Source organism: Heterodontus francisci, chromosome 26, assembly GCF_036365525.1.
Source record: "Heterodontus francisci isolate sHetFra1 chromosome 26, sHetFra1.hap1, whole genome shotgun sequence".
Classification (NCBI taxonomy): domain Eukaryota; kingdom Metazoa; phylum Chordata; class Chondrichthyes; order Heterodontiformes; family Heterodontidae; genus Heterodontus; species Heterodontus francisci.
This window is the reverse complement of record NC_090396.1, coordinates 64,137,459-64,165,273: the sequence shown is the minus strand read 5'-3', so window position 1 is coordinate 64,165,273 and position 27,815 is coordinate 64,137,459. Positions and strand designations below refer to the sequence as shown.

At 41.8% G+C, this 27,815-nt stretch overlaps 1 protein-coding gene across 1 annotated transcript in view; it reads left to right on the top strand.

The window, feature by feature from the left end:
* Positions 1 to 16,454, top strand: part of cep131 (centrosomal protein 131) — a 149,118-nt gene extending 132,664 nt beyond the window's left edge. Inside the window, 4 exon segments of the mRNA XM_068058421.1 lie at positions 6,219 to 6,396; positions 11,118 to 11,314; positions 12,219 to 12,279; positions 16,037 to 16,454. Of these exon segments, the coding sequence (XP_067914522.1) occupies positions 6,219 to 6,396; positions 11,118 to 11,314; positions 12,219 to 12,279; positions 16,037 to 16,108 (508 nt within the window). The 3' untranslated portion in view covers positions 16,109 to 16,454.
* The last annotated feature ends 11,361 nt before the right edge of the window (positions 16,455 to 27,815 follow it).

Sequence of the window (27,815 nt, the reverse complement as noted above, 5' to 3'; positions counted from 1 at the left end):
ATACCTATAGAAACTTTTACAGTCAGTTTTTATGTTCCCCGCAAGCTTTGCCTCGTACTCTATTTTCCCCTTCTTAATCAATCCCTTGGTCCTCCTTTGCTGAATTCTAAACTGCTCCCAATCTTCAGGTCTGTTGTTTTTTCTGGCGAGTTTGTATGCCTCTTCCTTGGATCTAATGCTATCTCTAATTTCCCTTGTAAGCCATGGTTTGGCTACCTTTCCTGTTTTACTGTTGCGCCAGACAAGGATAAACAATTGTTGCAGTTCATCCATGCGCTCTTTGAATGTTTGCCATTGCCTATCCACCGTCATCCCTTTAAGTAACATTTCCCAATCCATCATAGCCAACTAGCATCTCATGCCTTCGTAGTTTCCTTTATTAAGATTCAGGACCCATGTCTCAGAATCAACATCACTCTCCATCTTGATGAAGAATTCTATCATATTATGGTCGCTCATCCCCAAGGAGTCTCACACAGCTATATTGTCAATTATTCCTCTGTCATTACACAATACCTAGTCTAGGATGGCCTGTTCTCCAGTTGGTTCCTCAACGTATTGGTCCAGAAAACCATCCCATATACACTCCATGAATTCCTCCTCTACGGTATTGTGACTAATTTGATTTGCCCAATCTATATGCAGATTAACATCACCCATAATTACAGATGTTCCTTTATTGCATGCGTCTCTAATTTCCTGTTTAATCCCATTACCAAGAGCACCACTATGGTTTGGGGGTCTATATACAACCCCTACTATCGCTTTTTGCCCCTTAGGGTTTCTCAGCTCTCCCCATACAGATTCCACATCGTCAGAGCTAATATCCTTCCTCACTATTGCGTTAATTTCTTCTTTAACCAGCAATGCAACTCCACTGCCTTTTACTTTTTGTCTGTCCTTCCTAAATACTGAATGCCCCTGGATGTTCATTTTCCATCGCTGGTCACCCTGCAGTCATGTCTCTGTAATCCCGACTATATCATAACTGTTTCCATCTATTTCTGCGATTAATTCATCCATTTTATTGCGAATGCTCCGCGCGTTAAGGTACAAAGCCTTAAGGCTTGTCTTTTTAACATTACTTGTCCCCTTCCCACTATTTTTCACTGTGGCCCTGTTTGATTCTGGCCCTTGATTTCTCTGCCTATCACTTTTCTTATTCGTCCTACTGTCTGTCTTTTGTTCTTGTCTTTGATTTCCACCCCCCCCCCACCCTCCTCTGACTCCTTGCAATGGTTCCCACCCCCCTGCCATTTTAGTTTAAACCCTCCCCAACCACTCTAGCAAATACTTCCCCTAGGACATCAGTCCCGGTCCTGCCCAGGTGTAACCTGTCCAGTTTGTACTGGTCCCATCTCCCCCAGAACCTGTCCCAATGTCCCAGGAAGCTAAAACCCTCCCCCTCACACCATCTCTTCAGCCACGTATTTATCCGATATATCCTGAAATTTCTACTCTGACTAGCACGTGGCACTGGTAGTAATCCTGAGATCCCTACTTTTGAGGTTCTACTTTTCAACTTATTTCCTAACTCCCTATATTCTGCTTTTAGGACCTGAGCCCGTCGGGTTCGGGTCGGGTAGCTGGCCTTTACTCCATCTGTGCTGTAAGTTTCTATGATTCTAACTACAGGAAACTGTACTTTTTATATGTTAACTTTTATTTATAACTCATTGGGGAAGTTAATTTTGAATGTGTGGTCAACCACACATTTGCCAATGTCTTGAGTTCTCTAAGCAAAGGCAGAAGTACATAAGATAAACAAATAGGAGCAGAAATAGGCCATACAGCTTCTCGAGCCTGCTTCGCCATTCAGTAAAATTATGGCTGATCTGATTTTGGCCTCAACTCCACTTCCCCATACGCTAGATTCCCCTATAGTTCAAGAATCTGTCTATCTCAGCCTTGAATATATTCAATGATTCAGCCTCCACAGCTGTCTGGGGTGGAGAATTCCAAAAATTCATGACCCTCTGAGAGAAGAGATTCCTCCTCATCATCTTTTTAAATGGGTGGCCCCTTATTCTGAAACTATGACCCCCAGTTCTAGATTTCCCCACAAGGGGCAACATCCTCTCAGCATCTGCCCTGTCAAGCTGCTTCAGATTCTTAAATATTTCAGTAAGATCAGCTTTCATGCTTCTAAACTCCAGTGAGTATAGGCCCAACCTGCTCAATCTTTTCTCATAAGACAGCCCCTTCATCCCAGGGATCAGCCTAGTGAATCTTCTCTGAACTACTTCCAATGCAAGTATATCCCTCTTTTACATATGGAGACCAAAACTGTACACAGTACTCTAGATGTAGTCTCACCAATGCCCTATTCCGTTGTAGCAAGACTTTCTCACTTTTATACTCCATCTCCTTTGCAGTAAAGGCCAACATTCCATTTGCCTTCCTAATTACTTGCTGTACCTGCATGCTAAGCTTTTGCGATTGATGTCTGAGGACACCCAGGTACTGCAGCATTGTGTAGTCTCTCTCTTTAAATAATATTTTACTTTTCTATTCTTCCTACCAAAGTGGATAGCCTCACATTTTTCCATATTATACTCTGCCAAATTTTTACCCACTCATTTAACCTGTCTATATCCCTTTGCAGACTCTTTATATCCTCTTCACAACTTGCTTTCCCACCTATCTTTGTATCGTCAGAAAATTTGGCTTCAATGCAGTTGGTCCCTTCATCCAAGTCGTTGATACGGATTGTAAATTGTTGAGGCCCCAGCACTGATCCCTATGGCACACTACTACAGTTTGCCAACATGAAAATGACCCATTTATCCCAACTCTATTTTCTGTTAGTTAGCCATCTTCTATCCATGCTAATGTATTCTGAGCTCTTACCTTGTGCAGTAACCTTTTATGTGGCACCTTATTGAATGCCTTTTGGAAATCCAAATACACCTCATCTACCAATTCCACTCTATCCACCCTGCTCATTACATCAAAGAGCTCTAATAAGTTTGTCAAATACGATTTCCCATTTATAAAACCATGTTGACTTTGCTTGATTGTATTCTGATTTTTTAAATTTTGTGCTACTACTTTAAAAATGGATTTCAGTATTTCCCAATGACAGGTGTTAGGCTAACTGGCCTTTAGTTTCCTACTCTCTGTCTCCCTCCTCTCTTGAATAGAGGCGTTAGATTTGTGGTTTTCAAATCCGCTGGGGTCTTTCCAGAATCTAGGGAATCTTAGTGGATGCGTTGGTTGTAATCTTCCATCTCCGCAGCCACTTCTTTTAAGACCCTAGGATGCAGGCCATCTGGTTCAGGGGACTTGTCAGTCTTCAGTTCCATTATAAAAACAAGAAATGCTGGAACCACTCAGCAGGTCTGGCAGCATCTGTGGAAAGAGAAGCAGAGTTAACATTTCGGGTCAGTGACCCTTCTTCGGAACTGACAAATATTAGAAAAGTCACAGGTTATAAGCATGTGAGGTGGGGGTGGGGCAAGAGATAACAAAGGAGAAGGTGTAGATTGGACAAGGCCACATAGCTGACCAAAAGGTCATGGAGCAAAGGCAAACAATATGTTAATGGTGTGTTGAAAGACAAAGCATTAGTACAGATTAGGTGTTAATGCACTATGTCAGCTATGTGGCCTTGTCCAATCTACACCTTCTCCTTTGTTATCTCTTGCCCCACCCCCACCTCACTTGCTTATAACCTGTGACTTTTCTAATATTTGTCAGTTCCGAAGAAGTGTCACTGACCCGAAACGTTAACTCTGCTTCTCTTTTCACAGATGCTGCCAGACCTGCTGAGTGGTTCCAGCATATCTTGTTTTTATTTCAGGTTTCCAGCATCCGCAGTATTTTGCTTTTATTTCAGTTCCATTAGTTTTCCTAGTCCTTTTTCTCCATTAATAACTGGTTTAAGTTCCTCCATCCCTTTCCCCCCGATTTTCTACTGTTATTGGATGCTTTTAGTGTCTTCTACTATAAAAACAGATATAAAACACTTAATCAAAGTCTCTGCCATTCCATTGTTTTCCATTATTAATTCCCCAGTCTCATCCTCTTAAGGGACCAACATTTTCTTCCTTTTATCTACTTGTAGAAGTTTTTACTGTCTCTTTTTATATTTTTTGCTAGTTTACTCGCAATCTATTTTCTCCCTTTTTTAAAGCCATCCTTTGCTGGTTTATGAACTTTTCCTAATCCTCTAGCCTACCACTTATCTGCACAACATTGTATGCATTTTCTTTCAATTTCCTACCATCCTTAACTTCCTTAGTTAGCCACAATTAGTTCATCCTTCTGTAGAGTTTTTATTTCTCAATGGAATGTATCTTTGATGAGAATTATGAAATTCCTCCTTAAATGTCTTCCACTGCTTATCTACCATTTCACCTTTTAATCCTTTTTTCCAGTCCACTTTAGCCAACTCTGTCTTCATGCCTTTGTAATTGCCTTTATTTAAGTTTAAGAAACTAGTTTCAGACCCAAGCTTCTCACCCTCAAATTGAATGTGAATTTCTATCATGTTATGGTCATTCTTCCCTAGAGGATCCGATACTATGGGAACATGAATTAATCCTGTATCATTACAATTGGTCCATCATTCCAGATCTAAAATAGCCTGCTTCCTGATTGGTTCTGCAACATATTGTTCTAAGAAACTGTCTTGAGTACGCTACCTTTGCCAATTTGATTTGTCCAGCTGTATAAACATTAAAGTCGCCCACAATAATTGCAGTACATTTCTTACAAGCCCCCATTATTTCTTGACTTATACTCTGTGCTACTGTTAGGGGGCCTAAAGACTACTCCCACCTGTGATTTCTTTCCCTTGCTATTTCTGAACTCTACCCAAACTGATTCTACTTATCTTCCGAGCCAAGATCATTTCTCACTACTGTACTGATCTCATCCATTATTAACTGAGTTACCGCACCTCCTTTACCATTCTGCCTTTCCTTTCGAAATATGAAGTACCTCAGAATATTGAGTTCCCAGTCTTGGTCATCTTGCAACCATGTTCCAGTAATGATTATCAAATCATACCCATTTATTTCTATCTGTATTATCAATTCATCCATCTTGTTACGGATGCTACATACATTCAGATAAAGAACCTTTAATTTTGTCTTTTTACCATTTTCCCCTACTCTGACCCTATTTTCTGGTGCACTCTTGTGTTTGTATGCTCTGTCCCTTCCGGCCACACTTTGGTTATCATTACCCATATCTCTACCCTGCATTCTTGCCTTATTCTTTCTCTTTATCTTTCAAAATTTCCCCTCAATTAAACCCTCCCCACCACAATTTAGCTTAAAACCCTATAAACAGCCCTAGTTATTCGATTTGCCAGGATACTTGTCCCAGCATGGTTCAAGTGAAGCCCATCCCAATGGAACAGTTCCCTCTTTCCTCAATACTGGTGCCAGTGCACATTTCTCCCACACCAATCTTTGAGCCATGCATTCAACTTTGTGATCTTATTGACCCTACGCCAGTTTGCTCATGGCTCAGGTCGTAATCCAGAGGTTATAACATTTGTGGTTCTGCTTTTTAATGAGCCCCTAACTCCTCATTCTTCCTCAGCAGAACCACTTTCTTAGTCTTGCCTATGTCATTAGTACCTACATGGGACCACAACAACTGGATCTCTCCCCTCCCAGTCCAAGTCCCTTTCCAGTCCCGAGGGGATGTCCTTAACCCTGGCACCAGGCAGGCAATACAGCCTTTAGGACTCATGCTGTCAGCTGCAGAGAGCAGTATCTATTCCCCTAACTATAGTGTTCCCTACCACTACTACATTCCTTTTTATTCCCCCAACTTGAATGGCTCCCTGTACCATGATGCTGTAGTCAGTTTGCTGATCTCCCTTGCAGTCATTGCTCTCGTCCAAGAAGCTCGTACTTATTGGACAAGTGCAAGGGTAGAGTCTCCTCCAATGCTCCCTCTGGATCCCCATGCCTGCCCCACTCTTAGTCGCACCCTCCTGTCCCCGACCATGCACCAAATCTGAAGTACTCAACCTAACGGTTGTGTCTACCTAATGGAATAAAATGTCCAGATAACTTCCTTCCTCCCTGATGCATCGCAGCGTCCAAACCCACACTCAAGCCATAAAATACTCCAGGAAATGTGCAACAAAACTGTCTACATCATGGAGTGCACAAGTTGGGATAATGGATGCTACTACTGTTGCAGTAAACCAAGGGAAACACAACTACAAGCCAATATGTAAAACTACCTTCTTGCAGAATTAAGCATGTTCGTCACAAATATGAATCTGAGCTGAGGGAACTGGAACACTCCGAACGCAATCTGCAGGAAAGATGCAATGAACTTAAAGCACGGCTGATGGATGCAGAGGGCGAGACTATCCGGTTCAAAGGATTATTCAGATATAAAGAACAAGAAATAGAAGATATAAAAAAGGTAACATTGACTGTTTATTTTGGTGGTATTTGTCATTTCATTCACACTTTCCATGTCAAGACCATGACCTATCATTGCACCATCTCCATTAGTGGCATTCAGTAATACAGGGCTGAAATCTATGGTACCGCCGCCTTAATCGGCAGTGGACATAAACAATGGCGGTCCGCCCATGCAGACCACACGTCGCGGAGCTGCTGCGATATTCAGCGTGGCGGCTTATTTAAATGGCTGGGGTGGACCACCCACCCCAATGGAGGGGGCAGGCTGTCCATCCCCGGCAATGACGTCAGCAGCCTTTGCACAGGCGCTAAATTGTCATTTTTCAAGGGCTTCGAGCCCTTCCATTTAATTTAAATATTTAAAGAAAAAGGTAACAGAAAATTTTAAAAACATTCAATTTGCCCCTCTACCACCCCCCCCAATAACCGTGCAATGTTTTACTTGCCCTCTCCCCCCGCAAAACACTTCCCCTGCCCACCTGACCTTCATTCCCCTGCAAAGTTCATAAACTGCGCACTGTAACCCTTCCCACCATCCCCTACACCAATCAGATAAGTTTGATCCTGCTAGCCCCAACCCCGTACTGGAAAACTTACCTGCTACCCCCTCCCTACCAGTTTTCCGCAGTGTTCCGCCTTGGATCCCCGGACGGGGATCTGAAAGCATGGGAATACCGGCCGCTGGCACCAGTATCGCTCTGGACAGATGGGAGGAGCGCGGTGGTCACTAGTTCAGGTATATATATTAATTTACATACTGAAATTGGGCTCCTGTCACCGGGCAGTGGGGAGGCCGCCACGAGGCCTCGCCACCTCTGGCAGTATGGGGCCGGGCCTTCCTGGTGTCAAGGTCCAAGGCGGGTCTCTCCCAGAGGCATTTTCCAACCCCCCCGCCACGACCCCTGACGTCGGGGAGTCTGTAACGTTCAGCTCATAGTGTTAGTAAATCTGCTCAATTCATTTCCGCATTTGTGGTGAGTCAGCTTTGTTGCTGGTACAGGAACTATAATTGGCCTTAGTGCTTTCGGCTAAGGGGAGCGGAAAGTTGGCTAGAGTTCACACTCATGATTACTATCTAGTGACCCCCCTGCTGGACATTTGTGGATGTTGGAAAGGAACAAAATTGATGCTCTGCGACAGTTATGTAGCCCTGTCTGTGCTCCAAGTTGGGTGTAATACTGATGGACTGATAGCACTGGCAGGACTCTACACTGTTTTGTGTTACTACTTTGAGAAATGAGGGGAGAATTGTTAACTCAGTATGAAGTACAGAATGGACATATTGCTTCAGTATTATCATTTGTATCTAAATAAAATATCCCCAGAGGAGGCAGCTGAACTTAATTTTAATTATGTGATCAAGTTATCTGATTTATTCAGTCAACTTTAACTCTGAAAGTAATTCAGTTGGAACATTGACTGATGTTCATGGTAAATTTACCAGAAACCTCCGAATATTTGTTTTGGGGCATTATTGTTAAATGGTGGGAGATGCATGATGTGTGTTCATAGAAACCATAGTGCAATATTGACTTTGGACTGTTAATCTGCTCCTCTATCTCTGCACGAGTCCTGTGACCTTTGTAAGATGATTTCAGTCTGTATTTGATGCTGCTTCACAGTCTTGTGCTTTTCCCATGTGATTGCCAGCTCATTATTTGATTTGGTCCCAATGGCATGCTAACCATTCCCTTTTCATCCAGTTTTTCTGATACCCAACCCATTCTATGCCTAGGCGGGTTCTGACTTTTTTTTAAGATGCCGGCCAGAAAACACGGTGTCTGTTGGGAAATGGCTGCTCCTGACGTCAGCAGCTGCAAGCTGTGAAACTGACTACGATCTTTAGAAAAAAACTGACTTTTAAAAGCACATTTAAAGAGGGTTCCACTCTCTGCAACTATGGGAGGGAGAAAGGGGGAGGGGGGAGCAGAGAGGAGGGGGAGTCAGAGTCATTTACTAAGGGCACTGAAGGAGGCCATTCTGTCCATCGAGCCTCTGCTGGCTCTCCATGGAGTCATGCAGTCAGTCCCACTCCCAGGCTCAATCCCCATAGCCCTGCAAGTTTGTTTCTCTCAGGTGGCCATCCAACTTACTTTTGAAATCATTATTCGTCTCCACCTCCACCATCCTTGTGAGCAGTGAGTTCCAGATTATTACCACCCTCTGCGTAAAAAAAAAGAAATGCTTCCTCATATGCGCCTGTTGCACAGAACTTTCAATCCGTGTCCCCTAGTCTTAGACAGGAGGGGGGGAGGGAAGAGAGAACAAGACACACACACGGAGCGCGGGGAGAGGGGGAAAGAGAAATCAAGGTGTCTGCTGAAAGGTGGACATCTATCCAGAATACCCTGCAGCGCTACATCAAGTGTGAGGGCAGAGATTGACTACTTATTAAACCAAAAACAATGCTAGGTATGTCACTAAATCAGTTTTCAATATAGTGATGATAAAGTGTCAATAAATTAGGCTTCTCATTTAAAGCTTCTTCACAAAAATTCACTTCTTAAAAAATTCGTTCCTGGGATGTGGGCGTCGCTGGCTCGGCCAGGATTTATTGCCCATCCCTAATCACCCTTGAGAAGGTGGTGGTGAGCTGTCTTCTTGAACCTCTGCAGTCCATGTGGGGTAGGTACACCTACAGTGTTGTTGGGAATGAAGTTCCAGGATTTTGACCCAGTGAAGGAACGACGATATAATTCCAAGTCATGATGGTATGTGGCTTGGAGGGGAACTTGCAGGTGGTGGTGTTCCCATGCATCTGCTGCCCTTGTCCTTATAGGTGGTAGAGGTTGTGGGTTTGGAAGTTTCTTGTTTTTATTAGTAAGATAAATTTTTAATGCCTTTATCTTTTGAATTTTGCTCACTGGCTCCCTGGGCTGAGCAAAAATCACAATGCGGCCCTCCGCCTGAAAAGGTTGGATAACCCTGATCTAGTGCCTTTCATTTCCTCAGATTGTCGCAACACGCTTCACAGCCAATGAGTTACTTTTGTTGTGTGATCACTGTTGTACTTTCGGCAAGCATGGCAGTCAGCTTGCGCACATCAGAATCCCACAAACCAATGAGATAAATGGTTAGATAATCTGTTCTTTTATAGAGGTGTTGGTTGAGGAATCAGGATATAGGGATAACTCCCCTGCTTTATTTTTTGAACTGTTATCATGGGAAATGTTACACCCACTTGAATAGGCAAGTAGGGCCTTATTTTAAAGTCTCATTTAAAAGACAGCACCTCCAACTGGCAGCACTTTCTCAGTACTGCACTAGAATGTCAACCTAGGATAAGTGTTCCATTCTTTGGAGTGGGGTTTAAAGCTTTAACCTTCTGACTCAGTACCACTACTGAAACAAGACTGATGCTGAAGAAGGAGGAGAGTCCCAGATTAAACTTGGGGATGTGAATACTCAAAAAAAAAAAAAAAAAAAAAATGAGAGATGAGGAGCAAGAACTTGGGGCAACATATCAACAGTTTTTTTACAAAACCTTTAATAATCAGCATTAGTAATTAAGAATGCCAGTACATAACGACTGAGAATGTTCCCACTGACCTGAAATATTTGTATGATTGATAGTGAAATGATGATAGTGAAAATGGCTGACAGTTAATGAGCACAGCCCTGAAATTCTTGGAGATGTCTTTGGGTTGGGGGTATAGCCCTGAGGCACAATGCAACTACTGCTTGCCCAGTGCTGAAGTCTTTGACCCCATTGGAAATCCCAAGTCGTTTCCTTAGTTTTATAATGCTTCATGAAACTTGATATAATTAGCAAGTAAATACAGAATCTTCAGAAAAACAGATGATTGCTAGAGATTAGTTTTCGATATTATTTACAGTAAAAAGAGAAGTGTTAAAATAGTACAATTTACATAAACAGTACACTGAAAATTTCCGTAACACTTCTCCACTCTGGTTTGACCATCATAATCCTCAATGGATTGCTAGAGCCTTGGGGAGAGGAGGAGAACTTGAAAATTGTTGGATTGGTTTCAGCAAAGTAATTGAAACCAGTAGAAGAAATGAGAGGAGCTCTTAATTTTTCCTTTTCTTCTCCCACTCTGAGCTCTGCGGAACCTTGAAATTCCACCTCTGAATGGGTAGACTGGGCCTCAGTTATTGTCTCACCTAAAGACAGCATCTCCAACAGTGTGGCACTCCCTCAGTACTGTACTAAGTGTCTGCCTAGATTATGTGCTCAAATCTCTGGTATGTGGGTTGAAACCACAACCTTTTGAGTCAGTCAGGAATGCAGCCATTGCACCAAGGCTGGCAGTATAGTAGGTTCAAGGACATTTAATGTCTGAAAGAACACAAAAGCCATTTCCAATGTTAGTACATAGTGCAGAATCATACAGGCAACTTATCACAGCTAGGTTTCATCTGTCAAAAGTATAAAAAAATTACAAAGGCTCTCTGTGCTAGGCCTTTGTACTTGCCTGTCTGCATTGTTTTTTTGCTTTCTGTTCCTAAGAAATTCTTTGTGAATGGGGGTTTGTGCTAAGTGAGTCTTCAAGAGCATTTCCCAGTGTGCTTGATGTTCCTTCAGTTCCACATCCTCAGCAACACCACCTGTAAGTTTATTAATATTGAACATTCATCTTTTTTTCTTAAATGCAGCGTGAGAGACTCTTATGTAAAATATGAAACTTAATTAAGAGATACTCTTGGATTATTACTGGGTTTCTGTAATTGTCATTTTATTTTTTGTTTTGGAACCAGATCAATGACAGACTTACAGAAGAGAGAAAGAGTTTAGCCAAAGTCATTCGTCAGGAGTTTGCAGACCGGTTGGTTAGCACCGAGGAAGAAAACAAGCGGTTAAAGACAGAGGTGTCTGAGGTGAGAGCACGTCATCGCTTGGAAGTGGAACGAATCACGAAGGAAAAGGATGAAGAGCTGGAGGAGGTTCATAAAAGGTGAGATGAATGAAGCATGTTTAGATTTGCAGGATTTTAAAGAGGCTCAGATTTACTCCAATGCCAGATTGATGTTTGAACATGAAAGTGTAATGAAGTCCTGCTCTTGGAAAAATAATTCTTTATCATGTATAGAAGTTACATGTGTAATATCTTTGTGCCAGCAATGCTAATTACATGTGTAACATCTTCTAAAGGGATAGAACTGAATCAAAAACTTGTATCAAATCTTGGTTAGACCACAAATGCAGTGTTATAGTTCTGGTCTCCATATTATTAAAAAGATATGGAGGCATTGGAGGAGGTGCAAAAAAGGCTCACACGTATGATACCAGAACTGAGAGGATATACTTAATGGGAAAAGCTGAGCAGGTTGGGGCTCTTTTCTCTAGAAGAGAAGGCTGAGGGATGACCTGATATGATTATGAAAAGGTTTGATAGGGTTGAGGAAGAGAAAATGTTTGCACCTATCGGGTGTTCAAAACTAGGGGTCATAACTATAAGATAGTTATTAATAAATTCAGTAATAATTCAGGAGAAATTTCTTTACCCAGAGTGGTAAGAATATAGAACTCACTACCACAAGATGTAGTTGAGGCAAATAGTATAGATGCATTTAAAGGAAAACTCAGTAAGTGCATGAGAGAGAAAGGATAGAAGATTTTGTTGATGGGGTGAGATGAAGCTGGGTGGGAGGAGGCTCGTGTGGAGCATAAACACTGGCATAGACCAATTTGGCCAAATGGCCTGTGTCTGTGCTAAACACTCCATGTAACAGCAGGTCAGTCAACACTTGAAGTGGAAAGATCAATTTTAGGGATGGAATTCTTCTTCATAACCTTTTGATATTGTGGCTTGCTGGCATTCAAAACTGTAACCATGTGAATTTTTTTTTCTGTTTTAGAGTAAAAGTAGCAATAGTAAAGAAAGAAGAAGCAGTGAATAGTCTTCGAAAACAATATGAAGTGAGTGTTCGGTTTTATATCAACTGAGTATTTTCACACCCATTTTCAAGATTGTCACTGACTAAAATTGGAGCTTAAAAAAATCTGTGGCATTCAATTGCATTTGTGTCACAGTATTAAATATCAGTCAGTTAATGCGTTTGCCCTCATAATTGTGAAGCTTTTTCAAAATGCAGCAAACTCTACTTAAATGAATGCTTCTTTATATTAATGTAAAATGGACCTATTTTCAAATACCAATACCACCCTGCCCACTGGCCTCCCCCAAAATAAATACTCTCCTCCTTGCTATACCACAAAAAGTAAAGTATTAAATGTTACCTCATCATGGCTGAATTCCTAATTAGGGTTGGGTTCTTTATTCAGTTTGAACAGAGGAGAACTAATTTAAGCTTTTGGCAGTCAACCTTGATTCCCATTTTGTTTCTAAATATACCGTCATCCTTGTCAATTAAGAAGTATGGACTTGGATGCTTCATTTCTTGCTTTAATGTTGGGCTTGATGGGGTACCATGGCTGTTGGCTTCTAGTGCCAGTATTTCACACAGACTATTTCTTTTTTATTCATTTCATGGGATGCAGGTGTGCATTGCTGTCAGTATTTGTTGCCCATCCCTAATTGCCCTTGACAACTGAGTGGCTTGCTCGGCTATTTCAGAGGGCAGTTAAGAGTTAGCCACATTGCTGTGGGTCTGGAGTCACATGTAGGCCAGACCAGGTAAAGATGGCAGATTTCCTTCCCGAAAGGACATTAGTGAACCAGATGGATTTTTACGACAATCGATGATAGTTTCATGGCACCATTACTGAGACTGGCTTTCAATTCCAGATTTTTATTTATCAATTGAATTTAAATTCCACTAGCTGCCATGGTGGGCTTTGAACCCATGTCCCCAGGGCATTAGCCTGGACTTGTGGATTACTAGTTCAGTGTCATTACCACTTTGCCACCGTCACCCCACAGCCTCAAAATTAACCTGCTGAATTTTCTAAGGACCTACCTTTTTTTTTGGATCATCTTTAGTGAACTCAAGAAATTTACTTTGGATTGATCATCAGCTTTACCAAATGCAGTATAAGGGTAACTTAAGAGGAGAAAGGATTGTTATGACAGGGGCAGGAGGAGAGCACTGTTTATTTTAGTCCCACTTCTCCACAGGTCACAACATATATTTAAATTTCCCACTTACTGATACAATCATATACTCTCTTTTCCCAGAATAAAGCACACCAACCAGGTTTCTTTAATAAACAACAAAATTATCAGTTTATTATAAACCAAGTCATAATCAATAATAAAGTAAAACATACATATTGAAATATTAAAGCCCCTTTATTTATCCTAGTCACGCACACACACCGGTTAACCAGGAAAATAAAAGGGATTTTTGTTTAAAGTGCAGAAAAAAAGAACAGGAAAAAAACACTTAGGCTGAATACATGATCATACTTGAAGACAAAAAAAGGTATGGAAAGATGGCCTTTGTTTTGGTTTGGCATCCCAAATGCATATAGGTGGCCATCACTAGGATCTTCCTAGAACAGTTCTTTCCAGGTGAGGTTGAAGATCAGTTTGGGTAGGCTTTCCAAGAGATGCAGCTACAGAAGCTCCAAATAGGTCTTACAACAATAATACAGCAACAAGGTTTCAGTTCCCAGTCATTAATATGCAAGGGTTTCTTCAAATACAGGAGCAAATAGGAATGCGACGTCTATAGTTTTTTATTTCAAGAGAGAGAGCTGAGCTGCTATTCTTCTGGCAGGCAAGAAACAACTATCTGTTGTCACAGTTCAAACTGAAACTAAAACCTTCCAGAAGTCAAGACTCCTGGCATATATAAATCTTGGCCTGTCACTTCCTTGTAAACATCTCCCCAAGTCAAAAACAACTCCTGCTGGGTGATTATCCACAGACAGATGCCTTCCAGTAAGACTGTTTACTAGCCAAATCCAGGAACCATCTGGTGACTTTTGTTTTGGAAAAAAAAACACACAGTTCAGCCATCTCTTCAAGATTCGAGATGAATCAGTGTCCATAATTCAAATACAAGCTTGTAAAGCATGTTTTACAAAATAAATAGAAGCAATCTCATAACAGGATGCTGAGTGCTGTTTCCAGTGAAGCTTCTCCTTAATTGCTCCATTGCTGATGTTGGGTATCTGGCTTCCCCATGAGTATGAAGACCAGAAAGGGCTATTTCTTAAATGGAGCTTGAAAATAGAAGTACGGCAGAATTCAGACTTCTGTATTTCCCTAGGTTGTGATGCGTCTGACATTTGAACTAGTCCCTGTTCACTCCTCCTCGAAGGAGTGTGTACCTAGATTATCTTTTAAATTTGTTGCAGACATTTCCACCTGCATGATTCAATCAGTTGTTTATCTCGCAATATCTGCCAATTGGTATTCTAAGCTATGAGCTGTCTGTTGAGTGGCTGCACTTGCGGATCTTGTGCCTCTAGATTATAATGTGGCAGAGATCCTTGTGGGATTGCATTTTCGTGGCTAACTGTTCAAATCAGAGTAAGTATTTTCAAAAAGAAGAAAAAGATCAAGAAAAGTAAACATCATAAAATCTTGAAGAACTTTAAATTCTGAAGTAATGTTTGGACGTGTGAGCTACATTTACCTGGTTCCTGTCTGCTAGAAACCATCCATTAGTCATTGACGAAGCTTTAGTGCAGTGTGCATTTACAGACACTTGAAGCTTGCAGTCATTTATGTCCAGTGACACTATTGGTTCCATTTATAAGTTGTCTGCTTAAATCAAAAATAATGACATCTTTATTTGCAATGCCAACTCTTTACCAATTGGCAATACGATCCTTTTGTTATTCGAAGCTCTAGATTGTAAAGTAAATATTGCTGTCAAGATTCATAGAAGCAGGAGTAGGTCATTCAGCCCCTTAAGCCTGTTCCAACATTCTGTTACATTAAAAGTGACCTATACCTCAACTCAATTTACCAGCCATTTCCCCATATCCCTTAATGCCCTGATCTAACAATTTACTCAGAGATGAAAATGCAGAACTTGCTACCACATTGAGTGGTTGAGGTGAGTTGCAAAGATGTATTGAAGGGGACGCTAGTTAAGTACATGAGGAAGAAAGGAATAGAAGGATATATTGATAGGGTAAGATGAAGTAAATAGAGTAGGAGGAGGCCTGAGTGGAATGGAACACCGAATGGCCTGCTCCTGTGCTGCAAATTCTATGCAACAAAAATATATTAATCTCACCAGAATCCACAGTCTTTCGGGGGAAGAGAGTTCTAGATTTGCACTACCCTTTGTGTGAAAAACTTTTTCCAGATTTCAGTGTTAACTGGCCTAGCTCCGTGCATGAATTTGTGCTGAGATAGGTCTTTAACGTATCATTTTATAACTTCTTCTAACTTGCAAGGATGCACAGCATAGCCTTAACTGGTGCCAGTTAAGCTAGCAGTTAGTTTGCAGATGGGTATATTTGCATAACATGGGTGTGAGTATATAATTAATAAATGTATATTAAAAACATTGTATATTTGATTTGGGGGCAGGGGGGTGGGGGGTGTTGAGACCAAAATTTAGCATATAAAGATCATCATGTATTAAATGTTAATTCAGAGATATCACGAATAAGCTGAAAAAAATTAGTCCTGCAGTTACTGAATGTTGCTGTTTGTTGCTTTACTGCTATTTTTCAAACGTTCATTTAAATATCATTATTTTGGTAAAAAGCTATTTTTAATTTTTGTGCATTATCATTTTTCTGTGTCTAGGCAGCACTTAAAAGAGCAGATCATCTTGAAGCCCTGCTTGAACAACAGAGAAAGCAGCTCCTTGGCAAATGAACATGGAGACCAATATAGTAGAGACCATAGTGTTCTGAGAGACCATAAGCATCACACTGGGAGTATTTGCTCCAGTGAGTGGCATACGTGACATGCCCGAGTGTGATCTATTTGCGCAAATGCCAACAGAATAACATGAATTTAATGTTTGTTTTTGATCAATAATCTCACTGTGGTTCAGCCGTCCAAATCGAACATTTTAGCTAAACAGTCTTTTTAAAAAAAAAATGTTTTTTATTTTTCTACATTAAGTACTGTAAGATTTTCCCAGATTGCAGTCCTTATTTTGTATGTTAGCTGTGATGTGTAGCATGATGGAATTTATAAAACATTTCAATTAGTTTCAGTATTGTACAGCACTTCTTGTAATTAAATGATTCATTTCTTCGATTCACTTGGATTTAAACAAATGTTTCCACCCAGAATGAATCAAAGAAATTCAATGCTGAGCTGAACTGAAGGTCTGCCAAATAACTGCCAGTATTGTTTTTCCCAACAATGTAACTGTTACTAAACAAATTGACATCTGTTATAGTTGGTTCAATCCTTCCTCCCTCAACAGATAGCCATGCCATGTCTTATTTCACTCCTGAAGCCAGCAGCAGAACTACAGAGGAAGGTGGCACACCACAACTTCAAGGACAGCAGCTGACTTGATACATTGAGGATTGAGCATGTAACGCATTCTGTGGCAGGAATGGAAGAAGATTGCACAAGCCTCTATAGGCCGGAATAGTACTTTGTATGGTGAGGGTTCAATACCGTAGAGCTGCCTTCCTGAACCACTGTAGTCCTTGTGGTGTAGGTACACCCACAGTGCTGTTCGGTAGGAAATTCCAGGATTTTGACCCAATAACAGTGAAGGAACAGTGATATATTTCCAAGTTAGGATGATGAGTGATTTGGAGGGGAACTTAGAGGTGCTGGTATTCCTTTGTGCCTGCTACCCCTATCCTTCTAGGTGGTAAAGGTCAAGGGTTTGGGAGGTGCTGTTGAAGGAGCCTTGGCAAGTTGTTGCAGTGCATCTGCACCACCTCCAAGTCTTCCACTATCCTCACTCACCACCACCTTTGCAGGGGCAATTAGGGAAGGGCAATAAATGCTGACATACCAACAACATCCACATCCCATGAGGGAATAAACAAAGATACAGATTACTGTGTTTATCTTGTAGATGGTACATACTGTAGACATGGTGCACCAGTCAAGCGGGCTGCTTTGTCCTCGATGGTGTCAAGCTTCTTGAATGATGTTGGAGCTGCACTCATCCAGGCAAGTAGAGAGTATTCCATTACACTCTTGACTTGTGCCTTGTAGATGGTGGAAAGACTTTGGTGAGTCAGGAGGTGAGCCAGCCAACAACAACAACATGTATTTATATCTCATCTTTATCATAATAAAGCATCCCAAGGAGCTTCACAGGAGCATTATAAAGCAACAATTGACACCGGGTCACATAAGGAGATATTAGGGCAGATGACCAAAAACTAAGTCAAGGAGGTAGATTTTAAGGAGCGTCTTAAAGGAGGAAAGAGAGTTAGAGGCAGAGAGATCTTGAGATGGAATTCCTGAACTTAGAGCTTGAGGTATTGGCAGCTGAAGGTACGGCCACCAATGAAGGAGCCATTAAAATTGGGTATGCTGCAAAGGCCAGAATTAGAGGAATGCAGATATCTCAAGACGGTTGTGGGATGGTGATTACAGAGATAGGGTAACATGAGGCCATGGAGTAACTTAAAAACAAAGATGAGAATTTTAAAATAGTTGCTTTAACTGTAGCCAACGTAGGTCGACGAGTACAGGAGTGATGAGTGAATGGGACTTGATGCAAGCTAGGAAACGGGAAGCGGAGCTTTGGATGACCTCGAGCTTATGGAGGGTAAGACATGGGAAGCTGGCCAGGTGTGAGTTGGAGTAGTCAAGTCTTAAAGGTAACAAAGGCATGGATGAGGGTCTCAGAAGCAAGTGAGCTGAGACAGGGATGGAGTCAGGCCATGTTACTGAGGTGGAAATAGGCCATCTTAGCAATGGTGCTGATATGTTGTTGGTAGCTCATCTTAAAGGCTTGCTCGGGTCTGCAAATGAGACCCGACCCGAGCCTGACCGAACCCCATCTGACCCGGCCCGGCCCTTCCATTTTTTCCCGTGCCCAACCTGACCTGACCCAACCATCGGTTAACTTACCTTCTGTTTTTCACTTAAAAGTCCAAAAAGTAAATTAACATTAGAGTCACTTACATGAGATGATGATGGAGCCTGTCCGATCTGGGCCGACCCGACCCGATCCTGAATGCCGGACCCGGATGTGTGACCCAACCCAAACCTGACACATGTCGTTGGGTCCCGTCGGGAGGCAGGCCTTTAGCTCATCTTGGGGTCAAATTTGACATCAAGCTTGCAAAAATCTGGTTCAACCTTAGACAGTTGCCAGGGAGGGGGTGGAGTCGATGACTAGGGAAAAGAGTTTGTGGCAGGTACCAAAGACAAAGGCTTCAGTCTTCGCAATATTTAATAGGAGGAAATTTCTGCTCGCCACAAAATTCCCAGCCTCTGACCCCTTGTGGCCATAGTATTTATGTTGCTGGTCCAGTTAAGTTTCTAGTCAATGGTGACCCTCAGGATGTTGATGGTGAGGGATTCAGGGATGGTAATGCTATTGAATATCAAGGAGAGTGGTTAGACTCTCTCTTGTTGGAGATGATCATTGCCTGGCACTTGTGTAGCGCACATGTTACTTGACTTATTGGCCCAAGTCTGGATGTTGTCCAGGTCTTGTAACATGTGGCATTTGGACGATTTCAGTATCTGAGGAGTCACGAATGGTACTGAACACTGCAATCATAAGTGAACATCCCCACTTCTGACCTTATGAGAGAGGGAAGGTCATTGGTGAAGCAGATAAAGATGGTTGGGCCTAAGCCATTACCCTGAGGAAGTCCTGCAGCCATGTCCTGGGGCTGAGATGATTGGCCTGCAACAACCACAGCCAGCTCCCTTTGTGCTAGGTATGGCATTAGCCATTGGAGAGTTTTCTCCCTGATTCCCAGTGAGTTCAATTTTACTAGGGCTCCTTGACACTATTTTCGATCAAGGCTGCCTTGATCAGAACAATCATTCTCACCTCAATTCTTGATTTCAGCACTTTTGTCCATTTTTGGACCAAATATGTAATGAGGTCTGGAGCCAAGTGGTCCTGGTGGAACCGAACTGAGCATCTGTGAACAAGTTATTGCTGAGTAAGTGCTGCTTGATACAACTATGATCTCTTTCATCACTTTGCTGTGACTGAGAGTAGTTTGATGGGGTGATATTGGACATGTCTGCCAGGATGTTGTCAGGGAACATAGTCAGTCAGATGCATTCAGCCTTTTCTTGATAACACGTGCAGTGAATCAAATTAGCTGAAGACTGTCTTCTGCGATGGTGGGGTCCTCCAGAGCACATCGAGATGGATCATCCACTTGGCACTTATGGCTGAAGATAATTGCAACTGCTTCAGCCATGCTTTTGCACTCTTGCTGAGCTCCACCATCATTGAGGATGGGAATGTTCATGGAGCCGCCTCCTCCTCCCATTAGTTTTGTAATTGTCCACTACCATTCATGACTAGATGTGGCAGGACTGCAGAGCTTTTATTTGATCCATTGGTTGTGGGATTCCTTAGCTCTGTCTATACCATGCTGTTTCTGCTGTTTAGCATGCATGTAGTCCTGTGTTTTAGCTTCATTTTGACAAGATAAGGCTGAAGCATTTGCAACAATCTTCAGCCAGAAGTGCCAGGTTGATGATCCATCTCGGCCTCCTCCTGAAGTTCTCAGCATCACAGATGCCAGACATCAGCCAATTCGATTCACTCCGTGTGATATCAAGAAACGACTGAAGGCACTGCAAAGGCTATGGGCCCTGACAATATTCCAGCAATAGTACTGAAGACCTGTGCTCCAGAACTTGCAGTGTCCCTAGCCAAGCTGTTCCAGTACAGCTATAACACTGGCATCTACCCTGCAATGTGGAAAATTGCCCAGCTACGTCCTGTACACAGAAAGCAGGACAAGTCCAACCCGGCCAATTACTGCCCCATCAGCCTACTCTCAATCATAGTAAAGTGATGGAAGGTGTCATCAACAGTGCCATCAAGCGGCACTTGCTTAGCAATAACCTGTTCAGTGACGCTCAGTTTGGGTTCTGCCAGGACCACTCGGCTTCTGACCTTGTTACAGCCTTGGTCCGAACATGGACAAAAGAGCTGAACTCGAGGTGAGGTGAGAGTGACTGCCCTTGACATCAAGGCAGCATTTGACCGAGTATGCCATCAAGGAGCCCTAACAAAACTGAGGTCAATGGGAATCAGGGAGAAAACCCTCCGCTGGTTGGAGTCATACCTAGCACAAAGGAAGATGGTTGTGGTTGTTGGAGGTCAATCATCTGAGCTCCAGGACATCACTGCAGGAGTTCCTCAGGGTAGTGTCCTAGGCCCAACCATCTTCAGCTTCTTCATCAGTGACCTTCCTTCAATCATAAGGTCAGACGTGGGGATGGTAGCTGATGATTGCACAATGTTCAGCACCATTCATGACGACTCAGATACTGAAGCAGTCCGTGTAGAAATGCAGCAAGACTTGGACAATATCCAGGCTTGGGCTGATGTGGCATGTAACCTTCACGCCGCGCAAGTGCCAGGCAATGACCATCTCCAACAAGAGAGAATCTAACCATCTCCCCTTGACATTCAATGGCATTACCATCATTGAATCCCCCACTATCAACACCCTAGGGACTACCATTTACCAGAAACTGAACTGGAGCAGCCATATAAATACCGTGGCTACAAGAGCAGATCAGAGGCTAGGAATCCTGTTGCGAATAACTCACCTCCTGACTCCCCAAAGTCTGTCCACCATCTACGAGGCACAAGTCAGGAGTGTGATGGAATGCTCTCTACTTGCATGGACGGGTGCAGCTCCAACAACACTCAAGAAGCTTGACACCATCCAGGACAAAGCAGCTTGCTTGATTGGCACCCCATCTACAAACATTCACTCCCTCCAGCACGGACACACAGTGGCAGCAGTGTGTACCATCTACAAGATGCAAAGCACCAAGGCTCCTTAGACCTTCCAAACCCGCAACCTCTACCAACTAGAAGGACAAGGGCAGCAAATACATGGGAACACCACCACCTGCAAGTTCCCCTCAAAGCCACACACCATCCTGACTTGGAACTATATCACCGTTCCTTCACTGTCGCTGGGTCAAAATCCTGGAACTCCCTTCCTAACCGCACCGTGGGTGTACCTACCCCACATGGACTGCAGCGGTTCAAGAAGGCAGCTCACCACCACCTTCTCAAGGGCAATTAGGGATGGGCAATAAATGCTGGCCTGGCCAGCGATGCCCACATCCCATGAATGAATTTTTTAAAAACTCATTTTTAGGTATGCCTGGTTCTGTTCCTGGCAAGCACTTCTACATTTCATTGAACCAGGGTTGATTCCCTGGCTTAATGGTAATGGTAGAGTGAGGGAAATGCTAGGCCATGTGGTTACAGATTGTGGTGAAATGCAGTTCTTGTTGATGGTGCACAGCACCTCTTGGATATCCAGTCTTGAGCTGCTTCATCTGTTATGAAGCTATTCCATTTAACACGTGGTAGTGCCACACAATATGATGGAGGTCATCCTCACTGTGAAGGTGGGACTTCATCCACACAAGAACTGTGCAGTGGTCACTCCTACCAATATCATCATGGAGAGATGCATCTGTGCCAGGTAGATTGGTGAGAATAAGGTCAAGTAGGTTTTTTCCTTGTGTTGGCTTTCTCTTCATCAGGCCCAGTCTGCAGCTATGTCCTTCAGGGCTCAGTCAGTAGTGGTGCTACTGAGCTACTCTTGATGAAGGACATTGAAGACCCCATCCAGAGTAGATTCTGTGCCCTTGTAACCCTCAGTGCTTCTTCTAAGTGATGTTCAACATGGAGGAATACTGATTCATCAGCTGAGGGAGGGTGGTAGGTGGTAATCAGCAATATGTTTCCTTGCTCGTGTTTGACCTGATGGCATGCACCTTCATGGGATCTGGAACTAATGTTGAGAACTTCCATGGCTACTCCCTCCTGACTGTGTACTACTGTGTCACCATTTCTGATGGGTCTGCCCTGCTGGTGGGATAGGACACGCCCAGGGATGATGATGGAGGAGTTTAGGTCGTTGGCTGAAAGTTATAATGTTGTGTAAGTATGACTATGTCAGGCTGTTGCTTAACTATTCTGTGGCACAGCTCCCCAACATTGGCGCAAGTCCCCAGATGTTATTGAGGAGAACTTATCTGGTTCAACTGATATGGATGTGCCCTTATTGTGTCTGAATCCGATACTTGGGTCAATGCCAGGTGAGCCAAAAATGTTTGAAAAATACTGCAATCATCTGCAGGTCTCAGGGCAACAGTGTTTGCCTTTTAAGTCACAAATGAATAAGAGTCTTATCTCTTTTGCACATGAGACATTAACTTCAGGCTCTTCTGATGTTCCAGTACAAAGACAGGCGCTGGTTTGTTTAAGATTGCATCCACTACTACAACCATCAGATCTAGTTACACAAAAATCATGCAGAAGTGTCATATGATGTGGTTGCAGAAGATGTAATCTTGAGGGTCAACAGTGAAGAAATCCTTTTTCAACCTGTTGAAATATTTTATACCTGTTAACTTCTAAGAGGTAAGCTCTGTTGAGACCACCTAGACAAATAGGAAATAAAAACAAGAAATGCTGGAAATGCTCAGCAGGTCTGGCAGCATCTGTACAGAGAGAAGCAGAGTTAACGGTACAGGTCAGTGACCCTTCATCAGTTCTGAAGAAAAAGTTCCTGGTATTGCTCTTAAATTTGTATTTTACAAGTTTGAGCCTGTGTCCACTTATCCTAATCTCTCAGTTTAATTATAAGTAATTTTCTTAGTTTACCATTTCAATATGGAGGGCTGCAAATGGAGGAAAATAATTTGGTGTGCTATAATATTAGATCAGTTAAAAGATTTGGGCTTATAATGGTGAGTAGACACACAGCTCCTCTGGTTCTGTTCCATTACAACTGTATAGTAACATTATTGTAATCCACGAAATGATGGAATTATCTCAGTGCACTCATTTAGTTAGTCCTGCATGATCAGTACAAATACAATCTGTAGGTTTCTTAATTTCTGTGAAGCAGTTTCTTGTGTGCATTGACACAAAAATCACAGTGTAACACAGGAGTCAAGTCATACTCTAGCCCATAAACATATTAAAGGCCAACCAATGTTAAGCCACCTTGTGTTTGTTTGGCTTCAAACCTAGTGCAGTCAAGTTTTCAATTGGGTCTTCTGGGCATCAGCATTGAATCTTTCTTAATTTATGAGAATACTAATGGCACTGTTGTGTCCTAACAAGAAAAGCTGCTGGGGGATCACAGCTTTGTGCTGATTCCAGGAGGGCAGAGCGAAACATGTAGCCCACAATGTAACCCTGGTCTTGGTGCTTGCGCTACGCGCTCCACAGGTATTGGTTTCAGACTTGTAGTACATTAGAACCACAGCCTGTTAAGCTGTTAATCTTTAGCAAAATGGCAGAGGAGTATCATAAATCACAAATATATGAATTAATTACTCCCAAAATATTTTATTCCCATTTTGTGTAATTGATTTCGAGTAATTTTGTTAGCATTTCAAAAGTTGCTTTTTTCCTATTTGTGTGTGTCTGTAGACTAATGCATAATTTAATGGGTCATTCAATTCAGAATCTAGATACAAATTATGGTATAATTTGTTCGTTTATTTTTTCTCATAATATGAATACAAATTACCAATGTGTGTTTCAAGCAACACACAATTAAAAGACAGAAAAAACAGATGAGAATCAGGAAATGTCTGTGTAATAAAGAATTGAATTTGTAGATTTCTGAGGCTTACATTTTGAAAGAGAATACTTTGTGCCAGAAGAGAGAACCAATATAAATTAGGGACTCGATTGTGGGAAGACATCACTCGAGCTCCAGTTGCACTCTTCAATGTGAAAGGAACATCAAATGAAGATATGGTGATCTAGTGGCAAGTGGAAAATAGCAAATGTCAAGCAGTCACAAATTAATTTGGAAAAGACAATTGACTAATCTTTTGCACTTGGGGTTTTCTCTTTTCTACCACAGTCCTCTTTCCTGCAACACCCCTTTGTCTTCTTTCTATCCCACTCCCAACCACTCCCTTTCCCTCTTCCCGTTTTGTCTTTGCTTCCTCTTTTCCATGTACTTTAAGCCAGTGGGGGACGTGGGTAACTACACAAAAAATAGGAGCAGGAGTAGACCATATGGCCCATTAAGCCTGCTCTGCCATTCAAAACAATCATAGCTGATCTTAGGATTCAACTCCACTTTCTTTCCCACTCGCCAGTTCTAGTTCACATAGTGAAATAAAGTTCATTTTCAGTTAGTACATCTAACTATCCATGAACTGGAAATGGTGATTTGGGAAATGGTTGTATTTTGTTCTCCTGAAGCCCAAATATCTGATTCGGAGTTGCTGGTGTTTTGCTTAAATTAAAAATAGGCAATGTACTGAAAGCTCATGTGACATACACGCTCCCAGCCTGCACGTTAGAATAACATTCTAATCCCGAAGCATTGAATCACATGGTTTTATCATCTGTGAAATTGATGATTCAGCAGTCAGATTGAACAGTTACCATAGGCAAGGTTTTATGTAACAAAATAATAAATTGTGATGCAGACCAATTGTCAATATAATTTTAATGCTATTAATGACCTAATTCTTGGAAATAAAGTCTAATAAGTCATATCCGTCAAATAGTTGGCAAGTGTGTGGAAGATACTTGTAAAGATAGTTTCAGAAATAAAACCATTTTTGTTTGCATCTTTAGATGGCCTTTAGAGATGTAAGCTCTTTCAATATACATTTGAGCCATAATTATTACATTATTGCAGTCGTTTGTTGTGGAATTCTCAACGCAAATATTGTATGATATCCACCATGAAAAACATCTATTCCCAATTGTATTCTTCTAAATTTAATGTACAAATATCTTCAGTACCAATGAAAAACATCTATTCCCAATTGTATTCTGCTAACTTAATGCACAAATATCTTCAGTACCAATGAGTGGCATTGCAGTCATTGTATTAAACCATGTTCTCTCTTTCATTGAGTGCAATATTTTAAAATGGAATGTGCCTGTTGTGACATTTGGTGTGACATTTTGATGTGGCATTATGATGGTAATGTCTAAACAAAGCGCATGACATAATATGGAATTGATGAATGGACTGTTTTCTAGTTTTCCACAGAACAAGCAGGATCCATAAATGTGGATAGTGTCCATGAATTTACATTACCCTTGTGAAAATTCTTCCCCAAACTGGTCAAGGGGAGACAAGGTGCTGCTAAACACACTGGATGATGGCAGTGGAGCAGCAATAGTAGCTGACAGAGAGTGGGGGCATGAATTCCTGTTCTATTGTGTTGGAATGTAACTCCTACCTGCTGCGTCCACAATTTCCTTTCCATGAAAGTGATGAACGAAAAGGTAGGAGCATGCACCCACTTAAGTCATAACTTTTCATCATGATGTTGGTACAGATGTTGGGCGGCGCAGTGGTTAGCACCGCAGTCTCACAGCTCCAGCGATCCGGGTTCAATTCTGGGTACTGCCTGTGTGGAGTTTGCAAGTTCTCCCTGTGTCTGCGTGGGTTTTCTTCGGGTGCTCCGGTTTCCTCCCACAAGCCAAAAGACTTGCAGGTTGGTAGGTAAATTGGCCATTATAAATTGCCCCTAGTATAGGTAGGTGGTAGGGAAATATAGGGATAGGTGGGGATGTGGTAGGAATATGGGATTAGTGTAGGATTAGTATATATGGGTGGTTGATGGTCGGCACTGACTCGGTAGGCCGAAGGGCCTGTTTCAGTGCTGTATTTCTAAACTAAACTAAACAGAACTCTGAACTTAGCTTGGAGTGTGCCCAATCACCAGTTATTTAATTTATACAAGGTATCCAGTTGATTTATGTTTAACATATAAATTCTGTAACACAGCTAGAGGTTCTCAAAAATGCAGACTGAAATGGTATGATTTTGGAGGACTGTATCACAAGATAAATTGTTACATTCTTTTGTCTCTGAGATCCATCTTGATATCCTGTCTAAACTACTGGGTTAACAGTCTCTTTCTGAGTTCTAAGGATTGGATATAGGAGATAAACTTGGACATTCTTAGCCCATTTCCTTTATAAAATATAATTTATTATAGATTGGCACTAATAATCTCAGACTTAAGCAACTGGAGGAGAAGTGAAAATATCCATGCTCTTCTGAGCTTGGGTCTATGGTACACAATTACTTTCTTAAAAACAGTTGTATATTTAATTTCCTGAGCTTTGTCGCTGTGCTCTGGGGGAAAGTCTGAATCATGTTTTGTGTTTGAAAATTATTGGCTTAGATTTTGCATTAATAATAACGGTGAGGCTAACAGTACTCATCTTTATTATAGAATAAATCAGACAGCAACTTAGCCAACAGCCAAGTGTTGTTAAACACAGAAATCTGGAAATTGCTGTCAAATATTTGATCCTCCGCAGGGTATGCAGTAACAATCCTAACTGGTAGACTCCGCATTAAAAGACATGTAAACTTGGGGTACTAGCCCATTATTTTCCCACTAAAGATGCCATAAAAAGTTCGGACTGTGCATTCAGGAGTAATTGAATTTTTAACCAGGTGTTAATTGATAATTACTGCAAACAACCTCTCTTACCCTGAAAATTAAAATTTACAAGTGTGCAGTCTCATTCTTTCAGAAGTTAAAAAGAGTTTTCTTTATTTGTTCATGGGATGTGGGTGTCGCTGGCTAGGCCAGCATTTATTGCCCATCCCTAATTGCTCTTGAGAGGTGGTGGTGAGCTGCCTTCTTGAACCGCTACAGTCTTTGGGATGTAGGTACACCCACAGTGCTGTTAGGAAGAGAGTTCCAGTATTTTGACCCAGCGACAGTGAAGTAACAGAAATATAGTTCCAAGTCAGGATCGTGTGTGGCTTGGAGGGGAAATTACAGGTGATGGTGTTCCCATGCATCTGCTAACCTTGTCCTTCTAGATGGTAGAGGTCGTGGATTTGGAAGATGCTGCCAAAGGAGCCTTGATGAGTTGTTGCAGTGCATCTTGTAGATGGTATACACTGCTGCCACTGTGCATGGGTGGTGAAGGAAGTGAATATTGAAGGTACGAATAATTGTTGGAATTTAAAAATAACAATGTTTTACTTTTTCTGTCTCTCTCATCACTTTCTTAATTCCATCTTTCTTCCCCAATCTTTATTCCACTTTCTGTATATGATTTAAATATAATATTTCTGGATTTATACTTTCACATTTAGACTCTGTGTGGCTCAGTGAAAATTTGTCAATCTGACTGGTTGGTTGAAGAGCCTTGCTGTTTTTTGCTGCTACAGATCCTCTGTAAAGGGCAATGTGCTGGATGAGAACCGGATTAGAGCAAGTCTTCGCTCAAAAGTCAGTGAGGTGAACAGTGAGCACCATTCCTTTGCTGCTGATCACAAAATCTGGGCCATTGCTTTCTCACAAAGAACAATTTAATTTACAGAAAACTTGACTTGTATGTTGTGTAATTTAGCATTGCAATTACTTTAAGTGGAGTACTATGTTGTATATTAGAATT